At 48.2% G+C, this 22,248-nt stretch overlaps 1 protein-coding gene and 1 long non-coding RNA gene across 3 annotated transcripts in view; both read right to left on the bottom strand.

Annotated features, from left to right (window-relative positions):
• Positions 1–2,960, bottom strand: part of LOC120383273 — a 34,096-nt gene extending 31,136 nt beyond the window's left edge. The window contains exon 1 of the long non-coding RNA XR_005588395.1: positions 2,939–2,960. This is a non-coding gene — a long non-coding RNA (uncharacterized LOC120383273). The remainder of the gene's footprint in view (positions 1–2,938) is intronic.
• Positions 2,961–13,117: 10,157 nt separating this feature from the next.
• LOC120383241 (zinc finger protein 436-like) lies at positions 13,118–21,385 on the bottom strand. 2 transcript variants are annotated; one of them, XM_039501101.1, is made up of 4 exons: positions 21,231–21,385; positions 19,263–19,465; positions 15,094–15,198; positions 13,118–14,806 (listed from the first exon to the last, which is right to left on the bottom strand). In XM_039501101.1, the coding sequence occupies exons 2-4, from the start codon at positions 19,420–19,422 to the stop codon at positions 13,449–13,451; spliced, it is 1,623 nt and encodes a 540-aa protein (XP_039357035.1). In that variant the 5' UTR covers positions 19,423–19,465; positions 21,231–21,385; the 3' UTR covers positions 13,118–13,448. The 2 variants fall into 2 exon arrangements, with proteins under 2 accessions (XP_039357035.1, XP_039357036.1); XM_039501102.1 differs by having other exon boundaries at positions 13,118–14,803.
• Positions 21,386–22,248: the final 863 nt, after the last annotated feature.

Here is a 22,248-nt window from a genome sequence, read left to right as displayed (position 1 = left end):
CGTTTTTCATTCTAGAAAAAAATACATTTTTGTACTGCCAAAATCAAAAATATTTAAAAAAAAATTTAAATACTCCGTAACTGTTATGCATTGCCCTCAAAACAACGTAATTCTTTTGCTATCCCACAGTGTTAAAAATGTGTCTATACCCTGATTCCGATCAATCAGGTTTATACTAGCATGTTTCCATTGATTAGTATTTTTGTATGATGGATATTAATAAATAAATTAAAACTTCCTGGAACTTTCACAACCCCACAGCTCCTCACCCTGGCACTGTCCTCTCTGACAGCCCCTACACCACGGCAGAGATCCTGTTCCTTCACTTTGAAAATCTGGTGCTGCTGCTAATCTCTCATTCCAGGGGGAATTTGATCTCCCATACCTGTATCAACTCCTGCAAGTGCTGATGGGCGTTGGGAAAATGGGTGAGCCAGTGCCAACACCACCTCTGGGCCTCGGAAACACACACGAACAGGGATAGGGTGAGGAGGGGCCCTTTGTGCAGATTGCTTCCCTCCTTCATGAGCAGTGACATGTGCCCCCTGCTGCCATTTACAGTCCTGAACCAGAATTATTTTAGCAAGGGATGGTTTTTCTGCTAAAGCTGCAGTCAAGAAATTGCAGAAAAAAACTGAGCCTGACATTATGGAACCATTCTCCTACCAGTGAGTGAAATAGACAGGATGGGGCCAAAAATGGAAAATCCAATCTTTAAGGCCTACATGGGAAAGTTATTACAGTATAACTTTAGGGTTTTTTGGCATAAACTGCCTCAAGTTCAGAAATAAGAGTTCTTTTTGATTTATCCAGTATCTTTTCCGACTTTAATTAATCCTCTTTGGAATTGGCATTACTCTATTCCACAATGAGTTTTAGTGGTATAAGGTACCAGGACTGCCCGGTGGGGGGGAGGGGACACAAGTGGGGCAATTTGCCCCAGTACCTGGGTCCTGCAGGGGCCCCCACAAGAATATAGTATTCTATAGAATTGCAACTTGTTTTTATGGAAGGGGCCCCTGAAATTGCTTTGCCCCAGGCCTCCTGAATCCTCTGGGCGGCCCTGTAAGGTACATGTGCACATGTCTCTATTTTGGATTAACTACAACACTTTTGGCAGTCCTCCCACTGCTCCTTATAGAATCATAGAATATCAGGGTTGGAAGGGACCTCAGGAGGTCATCTAGTCCAAGCCCCTGCTCAAAGCAGGACCAATCCTCAACTAAATCATCCCAGCCAGGGCTTTGTCAACCTCCAGGGAAGGAGATTCCACCACCTCCCTAGGTAACCCATTCCAGTGTTTCACCACCCTCCTAGTGAAAAAGTTTTTCCTAATATCCAACCTAAACCATTCCCATTGCAACTTGAGACCATTACTTCTTGTTCTGTCATCTGCCACCACTGAGAACAGCCGAGCTCCATCCTCTTTGGAACCCCCTTTCAGGTAGTTGAAAGCAGCTATCAAATCCCCCCTCATTCTTCTCTTCTGCAGACTAAACAAGCCCAGTTCCCTCAGCCTCTGCTCATAAGTCATGTGCTCCAGCCCCCAATCATTTTTGTCACCTTCTGCTGGACTCTTTCCAATTTTTTTCCACATCCTTCTTGTAGTGTGGGGCCCAAAACTGGACACAGTCAGGGGTGAGCTGCAGATGGTTCGCAACGGTTCGCGCGAACCGTTTGCTAAAATTAGACGCCGGACAGCGAACCGCTTGCTAAAGTTCTCTGTCCGGCGTCTAATTTTAGCAAACAGTTCGCGCGAACAGTTGCGAATTCTGCCTCCACCTCCTGCCGTGAAGCTCCTCCTTGCTTCTCCTCCCCCACGGCTTCCCGCGAATCAGCTGTTCGCGCGGGAAGCCTGGGAGGGCTGAGAAGCAGGCAGGCTTCCCCGGCCCAGGAAGACGACCCTAAGCCAGGTAGGAAACTAGGGGGGCATGTGCCCCGGCCGGTCCCTGGCTGCGGCCCGTCCCCGCCTCCCCGGCCGCGACCCTGCCCGGCCCGCGTCCCCGACTCCCCCCGAACCCCTCCCCGGCCGCCCGGCTCCGGCCGCACCCCCCCCTCCGCCCTGCCGTGCCCCCACCTACCGTCCCCGGGTCCCCGCCCGACCCTCCCTGGCCGCGTCCGTCCCCCCCCGCGTTCCCGGCCGCGACCCTGCCCGGCCCCCTCACCGGCCTCCCTGGCCGCGTCCCCCCCTGCGTTCCCGGCCACGACCCTGCCCGGCCACCCGCCCCGGGTCCCGCCCGACCCTCCTGGCCGCATCCCCGCGGCCCTGCCTGGCGCCCCGTCCCGGGTCCCCGCCCGACCCTCCCTGGCCGCATACCCCGCGGCCCTGCCTGGCCCCCATCCCCGGGTCCCCGCCCGACCCTCCCTGGCCGCGTCCTCCTCCCCCCGCGTTCCCGGCCCCGCGTTCCCGGCCCTGCCCGGCCCCACCCGACCCGGGTGCCCGACCCTCACCGGCCTCCCTGGCCGCGTCCCCCCCCCCCGCGTTCCCGGCCGCGACCCTGCCCGGCCACCCGCCCCCCCGGGTCCCCGCCTGACCCTCCCTGGCCGCATCCCCCCCCCGCGGCTCTGCCTGGCCCCCGTCCCGGGTCCCCGCCCGACCCTCCCTGGCCACGTCCTTCCCCGCGTTCGCGGCCCTGCCCGCCCACCCCGGCCCGGGTCCCGCCCGACCCTCACCGGCCTCCCTGGCGCGTCCCCCAGCGTTCCCGGCCACGACCCTGCCCGGCCACCCGCCCCGGGTCCCCGCCCGACCCTCCTGGCCGCATCCCCGCGACCCTGCCCGGCCCGCCCCGGCCCCGGGTCCCCGCCCGACCCTCCTGGCGCGTCCCCCGCCGCATTCCCGGCCCGCGTTCCCGGCCCTGCCGAGCCCCCAATCCCCAACCCCTGAACCCCTCCCGGCCGCCCGGCTCGGCGCACCCCAGCCCTGCCGTGCCCCACCTACCGGGATGCTCGGCTCTGGACACGGCCCCCACCTCCAGCCCGGCCTGGCCCGTGGCTCCAGCCGCCCCTGCTGTTTTGCCAGGGGCCGGGCTCTGGCAGCGGGTCTGGGCGTGGCGGCGGCCCGGCTGCCCGGCTCCAGCTCTGGCCGCAGCCCTCCCTGGCTCCACCCGGCCAGCCAACCTGGCTCCGGCCGCCGGGCTCCCTCCGCATCCTCCGGCTCCAGCCGCGCGACTCCTGTCCTGGCCCAGCCACGTCCAGGCAGCGTGGTAAGGGGGAAGGGAGGGGGTGTTGGAGAGAGGGTAGGGAGTTTGGGGTGGGGGGTCAGAGGGCAGAGAACAGGGGATTGAATGGGGGCACGGGTCCCGGGGAGCAGTCAGGAAAGAGCAGGGTTGGATGAGGTGGTGGGGGCACTCAGGGACAGAGAGAAGGGGTAGTTGTATGGGGTAGGGGTTCTGGGGGGCCATTGAGAATGAGAGGAGGGGTTGGGTGGGGCGGCAAGGGGTTAGTCAGGGGACAGGGAAGGGGGGGATGGGTCAGGGGTCTCGGAGTGTGTGTGTCAAGGAACATGAGGGGTTGGATGGGGCACGACCCCCCCCCCAGAGGGGGGGGGAAGGAGGGAACCCGTTGTTAAAATTTTGGAGGGAGGAGGGAACCCGTTGTTAAAAATTTGGCAGCTCATCACTGGACACAGTACTCCAAATGAGGCCTCACCAGTGCTGAGTAGAGGGGAATGATCACATCCCTCGATCTGCTGGAAATGCCCCTATTTATACAACCCAAAATGCCATTAGCCTTCTTGGCAACAAGGGCACACTGTTGACTCATATTCAGCTTTTCGTCCACCGTAACCCCTAGATCCTTTTCTGCAGAACTGCTACCCAGCCATTCGGTCCCTAGTCTGTAGCAGTGCATGGGATTCTTCCGTCCTAAGTGCAGGACTCTGCACTTGTCCTTGTTGAACCTCATCATATTTCTTTTGGCCCAATCCTCTAATTTGTCTAGGTCCCTCTGTATCCTATCCCTACCCTCCAGCGTATCAACCACTCCTCCCAGTTTAGTGTCATCTGCAAACTTGCTAAGGGTGCAGTCCACACCATCCTCCAGATCGTTAATGAAGATATTGAATAAAACCGGCCCCAGCACCGACCCTTGGGGCACCCCACTTGATACCGGCTGCCAACTAGACATGGAGCCATTCATCACTAACCACTGAACCCGATGATCTAGTGAGATTTCTATCCACCTTATAGTCCATTCATCCAGTCCATACTTCTTTAACTTTCTGGAAAGAATACTGTGTGAGACCATATCAAAAGCTTTGCTAAAGCAAGGAATAACACATCCCTGCTATCCCACATTTCATTGCTTCACACCCATGTGAGTCTGCGTGTTGAACTCTGTGCCCACTACTGGCCCAGGATGATCTGCACCAGAGGACATCTCCCCCATTTAAATGCTGGCTCACAGCCATGTGCATCCCTTTATGAGTCCTACTTGTGGAGAGTTCACATAGGCAATCACATACCCATTGTAACAGCCATTTCCCCTGCTTCTGTGTAGTCCCATCTGGTGGTCCTGGACTGCCTTGCCTTCTGCAGAGAGAAGCACATCCTGTCCATGTGAATACGTGTCAGCAGAATGCCAGGATCTAGGAGCGCCTGGCAGAGCACATGCAGGAGAAGGGTCATTCCTAACACATGGCTCAGTGTTGCACCAAAGAAATCTCCAGCCAGGCCTGCTGACAGCAATTCTGGGTCCCAGTGCAGCACAGTCAATGGGCTCCCACGCACACACAAGCTGCGCCTGCGTGGATGCAATCCACCTGACATTTGGGCGGTGCTGGTGCCCAGCAAGCTGCTAGCGATGCTGCTGGGCGTGCTCTTCTGGCACAGCCAGGCTTCCACATACCCACTCAGTGGGGTTGCCAACTGTCTAATTGTACAAACCCAAAGACCCTTGCCCTGCCCCTTCCCTGAGCCCACGCCCGTCCTGCCCCTTCTCCAAGGCCCTGCCTCCTGCTCACTCCATCCCCCCTCTCTCCGTTGCTCACTCTCCCTCACCAGGGGCAGGGGGTTGAAATGTGGGAGGAGGTGTAGGGTGCAGGCTCTGGGAGGGAATTTGGGTGCGGGAGGGGGTGCAGGCTCTGGGAGGGAGTTTGGGTGTGGGCTTTAGGTGTGGGCAGGAGTTTGGGGTGTAGGAGGTGGTCACGGGGTCAGCGCTTACCTCGGATAGCTCCTGAAAATGTCTGGCACATCCCCTCTAGCAGCAGCTCCTAGGTGCGGGGCCTAGGGGGTCTCCACATGCCGCTGCCAGCAGGTACTGCCCCCGCAGTTCCTGTTGGCTGCAGTTCCCGGCCAATGGGAGCTGCAGAGTCAGTGCTCAGGGTGGGGGCAACGTGCCCCAGGGGGCAACCCCTCCCCAGGGGCCTCAGGGAAGTGCCAGCTGCTACCGAGAGCAGCGCGGATGTTGGGATAGATATGTATTACATTATATACTAATGTTAGATGTGTAGAAAGTGTGAATAGAAAGGAGTAGTTAAATGATTGGATGTGTGCCTGCCTTTTTAGCCTTGCTGTAAATTGTTATAGCAATTTCTGTAACTAACTCAAGGACAGAAACACTAATTATCTGAGGCCTAGAGATACAAGACAGAAAAGTCTGTACCAGAGGATGATAAGGACTTTGGGAAACAGTGCTGTTTTACCACTAACCCTTTCATCCCTTGGAATTTTGATTGTGCCTGTGTAAATCTTGTAGTCATGTTCTTTAGCAATGTAAAGGGGGAGAGAAAACAGAATAACATGTAAATCAAACGTAACGTGTTAAACTGGAATGTGAGAACGCTGAAATGTAAGCATGCTGGGTGAGTGGAAGTGAGTGTCTGTGACAGGTAAATGATCGATCAGGAAATAGTACCAGCCAAACTCAAGAAAGATTCACACCTATCTGTTGGCTGAAGATAACGCAGAAAACCGGATGACCCCCGGAGGGCAAGCCGGAATCTGCCCAAGGCACATCAAGAAGAGATAAAAGATAACATATGCGTAACACTTGCCCGTCATGAATGTACCATCCCCCCCGTCAAGCTGATTGATGGTTATCTCAATCATGACAAAGCAATTCCCATAGACTTATATTGAACCAAAGACCTATAAAAATAGAGCCAGGGGACTGTGATCTTTGAGTCTGGTTCTGCAACCACCCTCCAGGAGCATCGGATGCGCATCTGACAACGGCTCGGCTCCAACCACTGGCACCTGGCCAGTGACTTGGCACGAGCAACTGAAGGCTGGTAACTATAACTGATCATTTCAGAACCTGTGTGAATGGTTGTGTGAGTGAATGTTTTTAACAGCTGTCAGTACTATCCTGTTGTATTTGCAATAAATGTGGCGATTTGCCTTATCCCTCTTATAAGATCCTGATGGTATCATTTTATTAGTGTAACACGGAGCAAGGGCGGGCAGAAAGCCTGCCTTAGCCCTGCTGTGCAGCCGGGGGAACCTGGGCCCCTGGGCAAGTGCCTCCTTTGGGCCCCCCACAACAGCAGGCCTGTCTCCAGCAGTGCTACAAGAACACAAGGGACAAGAATTCAGGATACTGGGACCCCCTTTCACTCTCTCAAATGGCAGGCCCTGACCACTCCACTCCTCCCACGGAGACAAGAACAACAGTTTCCACCTACACCTTTCTGTGAGGCCACCAGCATAGCCATGCATGCACTCACCACTTCGGGTATGTTCTCCCACATGCCCATTGGTTTGAAATTTGCCCTGTGTTGTGTTAAATGGATACAATTTTTAACATGTACAACTCCGCTGAAAAATTTCACTGAGGTACAGCTCCCCCCACAAAATCAATTATTAATAAAATCTTCACAGAGTCACTGAATTCATTTCCTTAGTTAAAGCACATTCATTTTCTATCACTACACTCTGCCATCAAAGTAGACACACAACATATCCCTGACCCCGTGTCTCTGACCACTTGGGTCACCTTGTAAAGGCCCCCTGTCTGGCTGTTCATAAGATCCTGAAAGTCCCTTCACCTCCACTTCCCTGTCATCTGCTCTCACAGATGTTGTGCAGAACACACCAAGCACTTATCACAAGAGAAAGGCATTGCTCAGCAGTCTCTAGCTTTGTCAGTAGGTTTCCCCTCCTTTCCTTCAGTCTTCCAAATGACAACTCCACTACAGTTCTGCAGCTACTTGGGGTATAGCTATATAGCACCTTTCTCATGTCCAAGTGTAGAGAAAAATGGTTCATTAGCAGGGATGCAGAGGGTAAGCTAAATATATTGGATAACAGGTAATTTTCAAAGTAAAATTACCAAATAATTATCAAAATTCATAACTGGGAGAAAACTAAGGTAATCATGAATTACTTGCTTCTCATATGTCAAGTTCAGGAAAATCAGACCAACAAATGGAATTATTTCTTATGGTTATTAATCAGACTGCACTCAGGAAGTAACCACATTCAAATATACCAAAGATTCTTTTTTCTATACACTAAGGGATGTCCCAAAATAAACAATTGAAATTGACTTTAAATAAAGAAAACACATATTTAAGTAAGCAAAAATAAGGGAAGGAACCAACGAGCAATTGAATGAACAAGGATTATGCGAATGAGATTCACCAGATTTAAAAAAAAAGTAAATAAATTGGCTGATAAAAATGTAGTAACTGTTAAAACAACCTCTTAACTAAACTTGAAATTCTAAAACAGAAAAAACATTAAAAGAAGTTTAGTTAACTATATAGAATGGACTAGTGTTATAAAACTGAGTATAAAACTGAAACATCTATGGGCATTTAACTCAATGATATTGACTTAATTAAAATTCACTAGTAGCTAAGCATTATTAACAGAATTCAACAAGTAGACAATTATCAGATAACCAAATATTAACTCAATGACATAACTAGATTAAAACTAATTCATTTGATATTAAATCTTTTAAACTAAAAACATATTTGGACAAAACTAGATAAATTGGATAGGACAATCAAATTGAAAATAGTGTAAATTTAACAAAAGCTAGCAAAACAATGACAAAGAAGGTAACTTTGTGATGCTAAGATCATTCTGAAGGCAAATTCAAATATATATAATTATTATAGCTCAAAATTCAGCATTGCTTAAGTACGTTCCTAGCTAGGAATGGTTGCAATGAAACATACAAAAGCTGGGGTACAAGAATCATAGGACTGGAGGGGACCTCCAGAGGTCTTCTAGTCCAGTCCCTTGCAATAGTGCAAACAGAGAGGATTAGCTCAGATTTTATGGAATTAACAGGCAATTTTATAAGTATGAAAGATCAGAAAGCAATTTGAGTAATCAAAGTTTTCAAATTAAAGTTAATCAAGCAGGTTTAGGGAGTGTTCTTAGAGAGTTGATCGGCAGATAGTGTACTGCAGGGGGAGATTTTGGTGTTTAAGTTAATAGGTAGAAGAGAGAGAGATTGTTAAAGATAATTCCACAGAAAATCACTAACGTTCATATATAGAAAAAGAACTATCATAAAGTACTCTGCTTTTGGTATTTAAAGTAGACAAAGAAAATAGGAACTAGTTAAATTCATAAACCAAGATTGGAATGAGACTACTGTGTAGTGTGAGGTATTAACACAACACAACTGAAATTGGTGTAAAAGTATTCTGAAGTTTAGAACACACACAAATAAAGATTGTAATGAGATTTTGAAGTTAGAAGACAGCTTTCCTCACTCACACATACAGAGTAATGATACAAGGGTGAGAGACCAAAGGACTTGCAAGTAATTGTCACTCACACCTGTAAAAACAGAACAGTCACAGGGGTTAAGTGTAAAATACAGGACAGAGCAGAACACTGAACAACAAAGTTACAAGTTCTCAGTAGCAGTTACAGTTAGGAACTGAGCTGAAAGAGAACAAAAAATAATCAAACAATGAATTTCCATAAAGATATGATAACATAATAAGAACAGTTGAACTTTAGTTATGTCCTCATCAAACCCAAAAGATTTGAAAGGTAGCTCTATTAAGCAGTAAACTAAGCGAGGTGACATCACCATCGCACACACAAGGTGTGAAGAATAACTCTGGCAGCTACAGTGGAAAGCATGCGGTTTAATCAGCGCCAGCTCAGTTTTAGTCTATGCCTACACTACGGACCTTACAGCGGCACAGCTGTACCACAGCAGTTGCACCTCTGTAAAGTCTCCTGTATAGACAGTCAATGCCAGCGGGAAAGAGCTTTCCTGCCGACATAATTAAACCACCCCCAATGAGGGCAGGTCTATACTAAGGGCGGGGGTCGAACTAGGGTACGCAAGTTCAGCTACGTGACTAGCGTAGCTGAACTCGAAGTACCCTAGTTCGAACTACTTACCCGTCCAGATGCCGCGGGATCGAAGTCCGCGGCTCCACGGTCAAGTCCGCCACCGCCGTTTGCAGTGGTGGAGTACCGGAGTCGACCGGAGCGCGCGGGGAGTTCGAACTATCGCGTCTAGATTAGACGCGATAGTTCGAACTCCGAGAAGTCAAACTCACCGCGTCGACCCGGCAGGTAAGTGTAGACTAGCCCTGAGCAGCGGTAGCTATATGGGCAGGACAGCATCTCCACTGATACAGTGCTGTCCACACCGGCATGTCTGTCGGTGAGACTTATGTCGGTCAGGGGTGTGTTTTTTTCACACCCCTGACCCACAAAATTTTTGCTGACAAAAGTGATAGCGTAGACAAAGCCTAAGGGTATGTCTACACTACGGGATTACTCCGATTTTACAGAAACCGGTATTTGGAAACAGATTATATAAAGTTGAGTGCATGCGGCCACACTAAGCACATTAATTTGACAGTGTGCATCCATATACCGAGGCCAGTGTCGATTTCTGGAGCGTTGCACTGTGGGCAGCTATCCCATAGTTCCCGCAGTCTCCCCGGCACATTGGAATTCTGGGTTGAGATCCCAATGCATGATGGGGCAAAAACAGTGTCACAGGTGATTCTGGGTAAATGTCATCAGTCAATCCTCCCTCCGTGAAAGCAACGGCAGACAATCATTTTGCGCCCTTTCCCCTGGATTGCCCTGGCAGATGCCATAGCATGGCAACACGGAGCCCGTTTAGCCTTTTTTCACTCTCACTGTATGTGTACTGGATGCTGCTGACAGACGCGGTACTGCAGTGTTACAAAGCAGCATTCACTTGCCTTTGCAAGGTAGTAGAGACAGTTACCAGCCCTATTATACCGTCTGCTGCTTTGGAAATTGGCAATGACAGATACCAGTCATACTGTACCGTCTGCTGCTGTCAGGGTGCTCCTGGCTGGCCTCGCTGAGGTCGGCCGGGGGCACATGGACAAAAATGGGAATGACTCCCCAGGTCATTCCCTTCTTTACGTTTTGTCTAAAAGTAGAGTCAGTCCTGCCTAGAATATGGGGCAAGCCTACTAAAGAACCAGAGAGAACAGCCACTCCGGGTCAGAGCCCCAGACATCCCGCAGAAATGATGAGCTGCATGCCATTCTAGGGGGTGCCCCTGCAACAACCCCACCTGTTGCTTCCCTTCTTCCCCACCCCTCCTGGGCTACTGTGGCAGTTATCCCCCTATTTGTGTGATGAAGTAATAAAGAATGCATGAATTGAGATAAAATGAGGGGGAGACAGCCTCCAGCTGCTATGCTATTCCAGGCAGGACTGAATCTCCATTAGTCATTAAAGGGTGGGGGGGAGAGGAGTGCAGCCTCTAGCTGCTATGATATTCCAGGCAGGACTGAATCTCCATTAGACATTAAAGGGGGGGGGAGAGGAGCGCAGCCTCCAGCTGCTATGATATTCCAGACAGGACTGACTCTCCAGGAGACAAAGCTTAAAGAAGGGAATGACCAGGAGTCATTCCCATTTTTGCCCAGGCGCCCCCGGCGTAGCTCACCGAGGCCAGCCAGGAGCACTCACAGGATGATGACGATGGTTACCAGTCCTATTGCACCGTCTGCCATCAGGGAGAGGAGAGGAGGGGATGCTGCTGTTTAGCGCTGCAGCACCCCATCTACCAGCAGCATCCAGTAGACATACGGTGACATTGAAAAAAAGGCAAGAAACGATTTTTTCCCCTTTTCTTTCAGGGGGGAGAGAAGGGTAAATTGATGACATATACCCTGAACCACCCGTGACAATGTTTTTGACCCTTCAGGCATTGGGAGCTCAGCCAAGAATGCAAATGGTTTTTGGAGACTGCGGGAACTGTGGGATAGCTCGAGTCCTCAATCCCCCCTCCCTGCCTCCATGAGTGTCCAATTGATTCCTTGGCTTTCCATTACGCTTGTCACACAGCACTGTGTTGAGTCCCTGCTGTGGCCTCTGTCTATCATAGCCTTGGAGATTTTTTCAAATGCTTTGGCATTTCGTCTTTTGGAACGGAGCTCTGATAGAACAGATTTGTCTCCCCATACAGCGATCAGATCCAGTATCTCCCGTACGGTCCATGCTGGAGCTCTTTTTGGATTCTGGGACTGCATGGTCACCCGTGCTGATCGGCGCTCCACGGTGGACAAACAGGAAATGAAATTCAAAAGTTCGCGAGGCTTTTCCTGTCTACCTGGCCAGTGCATCCGAGTTCAGATTGCTGTCCAGAGCGCTCACAATGGTGCACTGTGGGATACCGCCCAGAGGCCAATACCGTCAAATTGCGGCCACACTAACCCTAATCCGACAAGGCAATACCGATTTCAGTGCTACTCCCCTCGTCGGGGAGGATTACAGATACCGGTATTAAGAGCCCTTTATATTGATATAAAGGGCTTCGTTGTGTGGACGGGTGCAGGGTTAATTCAGTTTAATGCTGCTAAATTCAGTATAAACGCGTAGTGTAGACTAGGCCCTAGTTACCATGTTGTCATTTTCAAATTCTATTAGCCCAGTTATGCTCTTCGGAGTATTTCCCCCAATCTTAAACTGGTTTAAGGCTTGATTTTTTTAATCACTACTGCTAGTGAAATTCTTTTCTTTTGCGACATTTGAAATTAGGAAATATTTTATAGTTGGATGTAAGTTGCTAGGCGCTCTTACCAAAATCATATATAAACCTAAGAGCCCAAGAGTCTGGTTTTATGGAATAGAACTGAACTCCAATGGGTTCTGTGTTCTAGGAAAACATTAATTATTCTCTCCAAGGCCAAATTCTGACTTCCTTTGAAGCACAGAAATTCCCTATAGAATTTTAGCAATAAGAATTGAAATCTTTCTGCACATAAGTAGGTGGAATTTCTCATCCTTCATTCCATTGTTCAATGTACAGTCTTCTTCATGGTGGAAGTTAGGATAATGTCAACGTAAGGAGTCATTAGAGCAAAGGAACTGGAGACAGGGTTACCAACTGACAGGTGGGTGTCCTCACCACAAGACTATTGAGTTAGTCTCTCTCTCTGGCCCAATGACTAAGTATTTATATGCAGTGGAACTGTTTTACTGGGATAGACTGAGTGAGTCCCACAGCCAGACTAGCTCTGTGGCTAGGGTCCTCCTCTGAGAGTTGGCAGATCCATGTTCAAATTCTTTTACCTCATCAGGTGGAGGGGGGACTTGAACTAAGGGTCTTCCACATCTGTGCTAAAGGTTACGAAGAAGGTTGTCTTTCTCCTCCTCTATCCCCCGTTGTTTTGTGCTGAGTTACATGGCCTCTGAACATGGCTAACAGAACATGCCCCATCATGAATTGCAAGACCAAAGAGGAGCCTATCTCTGAGAGAGGTATGGGGCTTAGACCACACCACTTTCATTGGCATGTCCCATTGGCTAGCTTTGGTGGGTCCCCACCTGCTGGCCTTTATGAATCACAATCTAAACTGCCTATCTCACCCCATTCATTCTCGATGGAGTCTAGGCTGCTAACTCAGGCTTTGTGCATCCCAGTGTCGTTCCTGTGATTTTCTAGGTGCCTAAAAGTTAGGCGTTGCAATCCTCAGTGTCACAGCACCTCAGTCCCTTGGAGCATCCAGGTCTAAAACACTATCAAGTATAAATTAGAAGTCACATTCTATAAGATGAAGCTGGTTCTAGGTCAGGGGTAGTCAACAGGTCAACCATGGGCCAAATCTGGACTGCCAGAAACTTTTGAATGGGCCCCAAAATCTTTTTATTTATTTATGATTATCATTATTGTTATTTTTTATTATTATTATTTTCTCTGAAGCCTGAACCTTGACTATACCTTGACCAAGAAATTTGGGCCTTGACAAAAATAATGGACTACCCCTGTGATAACATCAAAAGTAAAACTGGGAGATGAAGGAGGATGTTCACAGTTTCTTGAGAAGTCATAATCAAATGCTGTCACAATGTGCGAATCTTGTCTCAGCCTCTTGCTCTGTATGGCTCTGTCCCAGGAAGATGATTTCATTTTCTGCTTTAATAAACATTTCATGTCCTAGTCACATGGCCACTCCAGCCTGGCCTGACTCTACGATTCATGGGAATTGGAAAAGGTGTCCTTCACTTGGCCCAGTCCTAGCCAGGACATTTCTAGGGTGTCTGTCCTATGTGGATTCTCTTATGAGTACTGAGGTTTGAGCTGTGCCGGAAGTCTTTCCCACAGTCAGTGCACTTATAGGGTTTCTCACCACTGTGAAGTCTCTTATGTGACAGAAGGTGTGAGCTGCTTCTAAAGCTTTTCCCACACTCATTGCATGTGTAAGGTCTCTCACCTGTGTGGGATCTCTGGTGATTAGAAAGGGCTGAGTTGTTATAGAAACTTTTCCCACAGTGAAGACACTTGTAGGGTCTCTCTCCACTGTGGATTCTTTGATGTTCAGAAAGGGCTGAGCTTGCACGGAAGCTTTTTCCACATTCAGAGCACTTAAAGGGTTTCTCCCCTGTGTGGATCCTCTGGTGAGTAGTAAGGGTTGATCTGCGAGTGAAGCTTTTCCCACATTCAGGACAGTTATACGGTTTCTCTCCTGTGTGGGTTGTATGATGTGATCGAAGGTGCGAGAGGCAACTAAAGCATTTCCCACACTCATTGCATTTGTAGGGTCTCTCCCCTGTATGGGTTCTCTGATGATCATTGAGTTCTACACTGTAACTGAAGCTTTTCCCACAGTCTGGGCAGCTATAGGGTTTCTCTCCTGTGTGAATTCTCTGATGCTTAATAAGGGACGAACTTTGACTGAAGCTTTTCCCACACTCATTGCATTGGTAGGGTCTCTCTCCTGTATGGGTTCTCTGATGTGATAGAAGGTTTGAGCTCTGAATGAAGCTTTTCCCGCAAGTAGGACATTCATAGGGTTTCTCCCCTGTGTGAGTTCTCTGATGTGATAGAAGATTTGAGCTCACACGGAAGCTTTTCCCACACTCGCTGCATTCATAAGGTTTCTCTCCTGTGTGGATTCTTTGATGCTGAATAAGGGTTGAGCTCCGACTGAAGCTCTTCCCACAGTCAAGGCAGTTATAGGTCTTCTTTTGTTCATGGACTGTACGATGTGTAATTAGGGCTGAGCTCTGTTTGAATCTTTTCCCACAGTCCAGGCACGTGTAGGGTCTCTCTCCTGTATGGGTTCTCTGGTGTCTAGTAAGTTGCGATCTGCACCGGAAACTTTTCCTACAGTCACCGCATGTATAAGGTGTCTTACCAGTGAGGATTCTCTGTTGAACCATGTCTTTGTTTTTCTTGACCCATATTTTCTGCTCAGAGGATTTACACTGTCTCTGCCCCAGCTGGTTTTCTTGCATGCAAAAGTCAGTGCAGGCCAAAGGGGCAGCATCTCCATGTTCAGGAATCTGGGAAGCCTCCCCTTCAGATCTTCCTGATGTCCTGTGTGGTTCCAATTGCTCAGGATGTTCCTGATTCTCCTCCTTGTTCTCACTCACCATCCTATCACCTGCTGTGACAAAAAATCCAGACACAAGTCATTCCCTGTGCCGGGGGGGGGGGGGGGAGGGACACCTCAGAAAGGGGAACAGTAAAGGGCAGAACAAACCAAAATAACTGCAGAGGAGACTGAAATAGCAGCAAACCCTTCTCCAGAGGAGAGAGAGGAGGGGACCTATCCTTCAAATACAGATGAAGGCAGGGGCTGAAGGGTCAGACAGGCTTGATGAAAATGCTTAAGGAACATCTGCCATGAGGATACAATAATTGGTTTTTGAATCAGTGTATCTGATTCCTCACCTGTGTAGGCATCTCTCAGGATCTCCCATTCCTGGAGACTGGGGACCCACAGTTTTTCCTCTCGTTCCAGCCAGGAGGTCACACTGGGTTTGGAAACTGGAAATCCTGTATGAGGGGGGAGGGGCAAGGAAATAAGTGCTGATCTTGTTCATTAAGATGAGTGCTGTTACTACTTCCAGATCCAGGAGCTGAATAAGCAACCCAGAAAGGCTCCTTCCTCTCCCCACTCCCATGCTACAGGAACTGGGCTATAAATCAGTCAGACCCCTTGACACGCTGGTCTAGATGAAGGGTTCATCCACTCTGCCTAGGGAATTGCAATAACGTATTTCTCTAGGGAGCTGAGCATAATTGTTTTGCTCTCTAGACATATGGGGTACAATCAAGTCTCCATCCCTGTCAAATATATCACCCTCTCCCAACACACACAAGTCATTCCCTAACACAAGCCAGACCTGGAAGATCCTTGTGAGCTTACTGGGCTGGGGACTGTGTCTCATTATGTCTAAGGCTATGATTTTGTCATGGAGGTCATGGAAGTCACGGAATCTGTGACTTCCAGAGACCTCCATGACTTCAGCCCGCAGTGGCTCTGAGCTGCGGGGTCCCCTCACTGCTCATGGTGGCTCAGATCCAGGTGGCCACTGTGGGAGGGGGAGATCCGAGCCACCATGGGTGGCGGGGGAACCCCACACTTCACAGACACCGCAGGCAGTGGGGGCCCCTGGAGCTCTGTGCTGCCGTGGGTGGCGGGGTCCCCCCCACAGCTCTGAGCTGTGAGTGGTGGGGGGACCCTGGAGCTCCAAGCTGTCAGGAACAGTGAGGGCCCCCAGAGCTGTCCAGCCCCACCATGGGCGGTGGGGACTCCAGAGCCCCAGCAGTGATGGGTGCTGGAGACTTCTCCCTCCCCATTTTGTCATGGATATTTTTAGTAAAATCATGAATTCATTAAATTCTTCTTTATTCCATGAATTCTTCTTTATTGCCCGTAACTTCTACTAAAAATATCCATGACAAAATCTTAGCCTTACTCATAGCTCATGTTTTCTGAAACTTTTATCATTTTTGTTGCTCTCCTCTGGACTCCTTTTAATTTGTCAACTTCTTCTTAAAATGTGGCACCCAGGACTGGAAACAGTCCTCCAGCTGAGACTTCCCCAGTGCTGAGTAGATCAGGAGAGTTACCTCCTGGGTTTTATATGAGACACTCCTGTTGATACACCTCAGGATAGTAGCCTTTTTCACAGCTACATCACATTTTTGACTCATATTCAATTTGTGATCCACTATAACTCAGAGTTCCTTCTCAGCAGTAGTACTGTACCACAGTTCCCTAGTTCACTTATGAGAATGTCATATAGGACTGTTGCAAAAGCTTTACTAAAATTAAGATAAATCATCTCTAGTGCTTCCTCCCAGCCCACTTGGCCAGTAACACTGTCAAAGAAGGATATTAGGTTAGTTTGGCATGATTTGTTTTTGACAAATACATGGTGGCTATTATTTATTATCTCATTATCCTCTAGGTGCTTACAAATTGACTGTTATCATTTGGTTCAGTATCTTTCCAGGTATCAAAGTTAGGTTGATTCATCTATAATTCCCAAGGTCCTCTTTGTTCCCCTTTTAAAGATAGATACCATGTTTGCCCTGTTCTAGTTCTCTAGGACCTCACTCGCCTCAATAAGTTCTGAAAGAAAATTGCTACTGCATTCAAGATTGCTTCATCCAGTTGGTTAAGTACCTGGGGGTGAATTGTGTCAGGCCCTGCCAACTTGAATAAATCTAAGAGTATTTTTTAACCTGTTCTTTTCCTATTCTGGCTTGTGTGCCTTCCTTCTTAATAGTAGATGTGGTAAACGTCTGGTCACAATTAACTTTTTTAGGCAAGACTGAAGCAAAATATGTTGTCCTTTATTAGCTCTCCTTCCCCGCCAAGTAGAGAACAAACACTTTCCTTCATCTTTCTCTAGTTCCTAATGCATTTAAAGAACCTCTTATTGCCTTTTACATCCTTTGCTATGTGCAACATGTTTGGTGCCCTAGTCTTTGCAGTCGTGTCCCTACATGCTTTCTACTACTCTCTCATATCCATCCTTTGCAATCTCTCCAGATATCCACTTTGGTGGGATTCCCTTTCAATTTTCAGGTTATTGAAAAATCTCCTGATGCAGCTATATTGGCCTCTGACTATTTTTCCTATCTTTTCTTCACATCAGGATAGTTTGCTGCTGTGCCTTAAATATTGTCTCTTTGAGAAAGAGTCAGCTGTCTTGAAGTCGTTTTTTGCTTAGATTTTCTTCCCAGAGAACCATACCTACTAATTCTCTAAGTCTGCTTTTTTGAAGTCTATTGTCCTTGTTCTGCTGATCTCAAGTCATACCTTCCCTAGATGCAAGAGAGGTTCCATCCTAACAAATTCAACTACTGCACCCTTATAATCTCCCAGGTGCCCAGTCAAGCAAATCTCTTAAATTTAGCACTTGAGTTCCATTGACTTTCATGAAATTAAGCACCTGTATAGGTGCTTGGTGACTAGTGATGGTTTGCTGAATTGGGCCTTGAGACTAAAGACAAGACTGACTGCTTTCCAACTAATGTACAGATCTGCAAACATATATTTTTAGATGTACAGGCTAGACAGGAATATTATGAACATCTAGTCTGACTTCCTGTGTCAAACACAGGCCAGAGAACCTCACCCAAAGATTGCTCCATCAATCCCATATCTTGTGGTTGAGCTAGACTATATTTATGATGATGATGATGATGATGAAAGGATGAAGACTCCACCACACTCTTGTGTAATATACTCCATTGACTATGACAGGCCTGAATTCATCCACCTTCAGCTTCTACTCACTGAATCACATTCTGACTTTGGCTACTACATTAAGGAGCCCTCTGGTATTAGAAATCTTCTCTTCATGTAGGCACCTATGTCTTCAAAACATCTCTTAACCTTCTTCTGGATGAACTTAATAGACTGAGCTCTGTAAGTCTCTCAAGTCTTGTCTACACAAGGGCTTAAGTTGATGTAAGTTACATTGCTCAGGGGTGTGAAAAACCCAGCCTGCTGAGCAATGTAACTTACAATCGACCTAATGCAGTGTCTATGCTCTCCTGCCGACATAGCTTCCACCTCTCATTGAGGAGAAGTAATTATGTCAACGGGAGAGCATTGATCGCAGGGGTACTGATTTAGCACAGTAGTGAAGCAAAGCTCTTATCTGAAGGCAGATTTTCCAGACCTCAGCTCATTCTTGTGGGACCACAGAGGTTAAAACTGTGAGTTTCAAAGTGGCCAGACAACTCAGTTAGCAAGGGCTGGATGTCTAACTCCCTTGGGTAACTTTGAAAGTCACAGCCTCAGAGACTTACAAGAGCTTCAAGTGTGTAGTAGTGCATGAAACTGAACCTACGTTTTCTGATTCCAAGTGCAGTGCAGTGACTGAAACACAAGACCCCTTCTCACATTTTTCTACTCTAGTGATGTTCCAAAAATAGTACTCCCAGATATTAAATTACTGGTACTTCATGAGCCCTCACTCAGCACAGAGCCCAATGACTCTCACTGAGAGAAATAATAATTTCACAGAAATCAACCCCAAGGAGGAACAGACACCAGGAACAACAGCCTCTTTGCAAGAATTCAGCACACTGGCAGAAGAAAGAAGAAGAAGCAGAAACTGGCCACAGCCCCATGACACCGGTCCTTGCCCTTCTTGACTAGTAGAATAGTGAAGAACACCTTGGTACCTCCTGCTAAAACAACTGGCTGAGGCAAGATGCAGATAAAGCTCATTTGAAAATCTGGCCGCTTAGGTAAAGCTGAGTCATGACTTGAGAAACTTGTCCAGCTCTGGGGTCACAAAGTGCTCAGAGGCCCAAGAGAATGGACGTAACCTCAGGAAGGTGAAGAGAGAGTGAGTTTGTCTCACTTGAAAACCTTGGTTATGGAAGGGTAGCACCATGTTGTATCCCTGACTCTGCTGTCCTGTGTGAGGGCATGTGGAAGTGACAGTCTTTCACACACAGGAGCTGGGGGCTATACAGACTGGGCGGGGTTGGGGGGGAAATCATTGAAGAACCCTGCACAGAAGACAACCCAGCTACTTTTCATCCCCCCTCCCCCAGCTTCTAATACCAGAGAGGACAGAAATTCTTACCCAGAGAAGTCACAGTCTCATAATTCTCCTGCATCACATCCCTGTAGAGGGCTCTCTGACCCAGGCCCAGCAGAGCCCATTCCTCCTCGGAGAAATACACAGCCACCTCCTCAAAGGTCACTGGCTCCACTGCAGCCATTTCCCTTCCCTGTCTTTCCATGGATTGGATGACCTGGAGCAAAATGTGGATGTTATTCTGCAACCTGTCAGGGCAAGAATAGACTCATAAACTTTAAGGTCAGAAGGGACCATTATGATCTTCTAGTCTGACCTCCTGCACAACCCAGGCCACAGAATCTCACCCACCCACTCCTGTAACAAACCCCTGACCTATGTCTGAGCTATTGAAGTCCTCAACTTGTGTTTTAAAGACTTCAAGGTGCAGGGAATCCTCCAGCAAGTGTGACTGGGGAGGTTTCAGAAGGGATTTAGTCGATTTCAAACCCTGATTTCCCCCAGACTTTCTCTATCATTCTAGGGGAATGCTAAATTAGTGACCTAAATTTGGATTTAGGTGTCTAAATTATGCTCCTGTATTTAAAGATCCCATCCTTCATCACTTTATTTATAACAGACCCATCTCCTCCTCCAGGGGACCACTCAGAAGTTTGATATTAAACATGTGTGTGTTTGTGGAATGAGATCCTAAAATTTATAGAGTTTAAGGCCTGACAGGACCACTGGATCATCTACTTCAACTTTCTGTATGTCAGAGATCATGAATTGTTACCCAGTTAACCTTGCATCTCCCCAAAGACCTATGTTTGGCCAAAACATATTTTCTAGAAGTTACCCAGTGTTGATTTGAAGACATCAAGAGAATCTATCACTTCTTTGGTAATTTGTTCCAGTGGTTAATCACCTTCACTATTAAACTTTATGCCTAATTTCTAATTGGATTTATCTGGCTTCAGCGTCCAGATACCAGCTTATGTTAGGCCTTTATCCACTAGAGTAAAAAGCCTTTTATTACCATTATTTTCTGTCCCTGAAGGTACTCAGACAGTGTAATCAAGTCACCTCCCAGTCTTCCAATATATTTATTTTTTATGATAAACTAAACATATTGAGCTCTTGATGTTTCTCAATGTAAGGATTTTTCTCCCACCCATGACTCACATTTGTGGCTGTTTCCTACATTCTCTAAAAAGTCTCCAGCAAAAGAGATTTTGCCAGACTAGAGGAGAACTATGTCTGACCTAGGAATTCTTTCTTTGTCAATGTAAAATGTCTAGTCCAAATTCTTAAAGCACTATAACTGATTAAAAAGAAACAATCTTTTTTGTAATGGTAAAATTGTAACTTGCTCTTGTTCCCATTCCCTCTTCATTAACAGGCTAATTGGCTTCTCATCAAACTTTCCAAAATAAATTCACAGAGTATAGAAACTCTAAAGATAAACATAGCAATTGCCAGACTACAGGAGAGGCCAGATGCATCTAGTAACTGTGAGTATGTTATAAGCAACTGAAGAGGCTCCTTTAGTCTGACATTGTGCAGACAACACTAACTGTCAGTGTCACTCTGTGCTCCAGCTATAATGATTAAAGGATTCACTTTGAGAGATTTCCCCTGACACTGTCCCCAGGGCAGCGCATCCCCCCAGCAGCGCGGGGACCAGGCAGAGGCAGGAACTGGCTTTTCCTCTCCCTGCCCCTCACCATGTCCCAGGAAAGTCTCCCGCTGCCCCTGCCAGGCTCTGCCCCTGTCTCTCTCCCGCCCCCTCCCCTCGGGCTGGGAGACTCGGTCCCTGGCCCGGCCCGGGCCGTTCGCTCTCCCGGAGCTGGCTCGGCTCCTGCAGGCGCTCAGGGGGGGCAGAGCGAGCGGGGGGGGGGGGCAGGGAGGGCAGCAGCTCTGGGACTCGCAGACCCCCGCCCCCCGGGAGCAGAGCTGGGGCGAGGAGGGGCCGTTGGTACAGAGTCACTTTCCTGCCCGGCCCCGGCCCTTCCCCCGGGTCTCTCCCCTCACCTGCAGGCTCCGGCTCAGGGGCTGGTGTCGGCAGAGCCTGGGGCTGGTTCCAGCCCCCGCAGAGAGTCCCCCCGGCTGGGCACCGAGGGGCGCTAGGGAAGGGCTCTCCCCGCACACACCCCGCTGGGGAGCAGCAGCGGCTCGGCCCGGGCTCCCGGCTCACAATGGAGGAGGCGAGGGAGGCTGTAGCAGCTGCAGCGTCTGACCCAGGAAGTTCAACCCTCATCTGCAGAGCAGCAGTGACAGTCGCGCTGCCCTCCCTTCACTGTGCCCTTGTTACCACCGGACTCTGCTTCCTGCAAAACAGACATAAAGGGGGGAGCCAAGGGGCAAATTGGAGGGGTGCAGAGTGGGCAGGGGAAGGAGAAGGTCAGATATATGAAACCAGAGGCAGGGTGCAGGAGCTGGGGCTTAGGAAGCGGGAGACGCTCTCAGCAGCACCCCGTGTCTCCATATGGTTTGATGGTTAATGCGCAGTGCAGCCCCTTGCCTGGACAAGGCAGCTCGTCTCTGTCTGAGATGACGTGCTGAGCTGCCAAAAGGGGACTGGATTAAGGATTCAGAGTCAGTCAAATATTTTACACACACACACATTGTGTTTTGTGTCTGTGTATGTTTAAATGAATTCTGTCAGCTGACATAGACGTAAGATGCAGATCCATGCAGACTTCACAAATTTGACTTATTTGCTCTTGCTATTGCCTGAGCTGGACGGAGCCTCTTTCCTGTAATCTACAGTAAATGTGTTTTTTCACCATTTTTAATTATTTGTTTTTATAAGTTATTTTATGCCTTTTATTGTTCTTAGCACTCCATCATTTCACTTGATTAACACTGTCCAGATGAGTATCATTTTGCTACCTTGGTTTTTATAATAAATCATCATAAACAATGTTATTAATATTAACAGTAGTATTAATGTTAATTAATATTAACTGATGGTGGTAGATCAGTCACATCTCACGATATTTTAATGTAAAACTGCCTGTATTTTAATTAATTTGTAATATGCAATTCA

The sequence above is a fragment of the Mauremys reevesii genome, linkage group 15 (assembly GCF_016161935.1).
Source record: "Mauremys reevesii isolate NIE-2019 linkage group 15, ASM1616193v1, whole genome shotgun sequence".
Classification (NCBI taxonomy): domain Eukaryota; kingdom Metazoa; phylum Chordata; order Testudines; family Geoemydidae; genus Mauremys; species Mauremys reevesii.
Note: the sequence above shows the minus strand (reverse complement) of the source record. Positions and strands in the feature narration are given on the sequence as shown.

What these genes read in the sequence shown, in the direction of transcription:
- LOC120383241 (XM_039501101.1), bottom strand. Translation starts at nt 19,422, where the DNA reads ATGGAAAGACAGGGAAGGGAAATGGCTGCAGTGGAGCCAGTGACCTTT. An exon ending in TGAGACTGTGACTTCTCTGG is followed by an intron (nt 15,199 to 19,262) that starts GTAAGAATTTCT and finishes CCCCTCATACAG; the next exon opens with GATTTCCAGTTTCCAAACCC. An exon ending in CCTGAGAGATGCCTACACAG is followed by an intron (nt 14,807 to 15,093) that starts GTGAGGAATCAG and finishes TTTTTGTCACAG; the next exon opens with CAGGTGATAGGATGGTGAGT.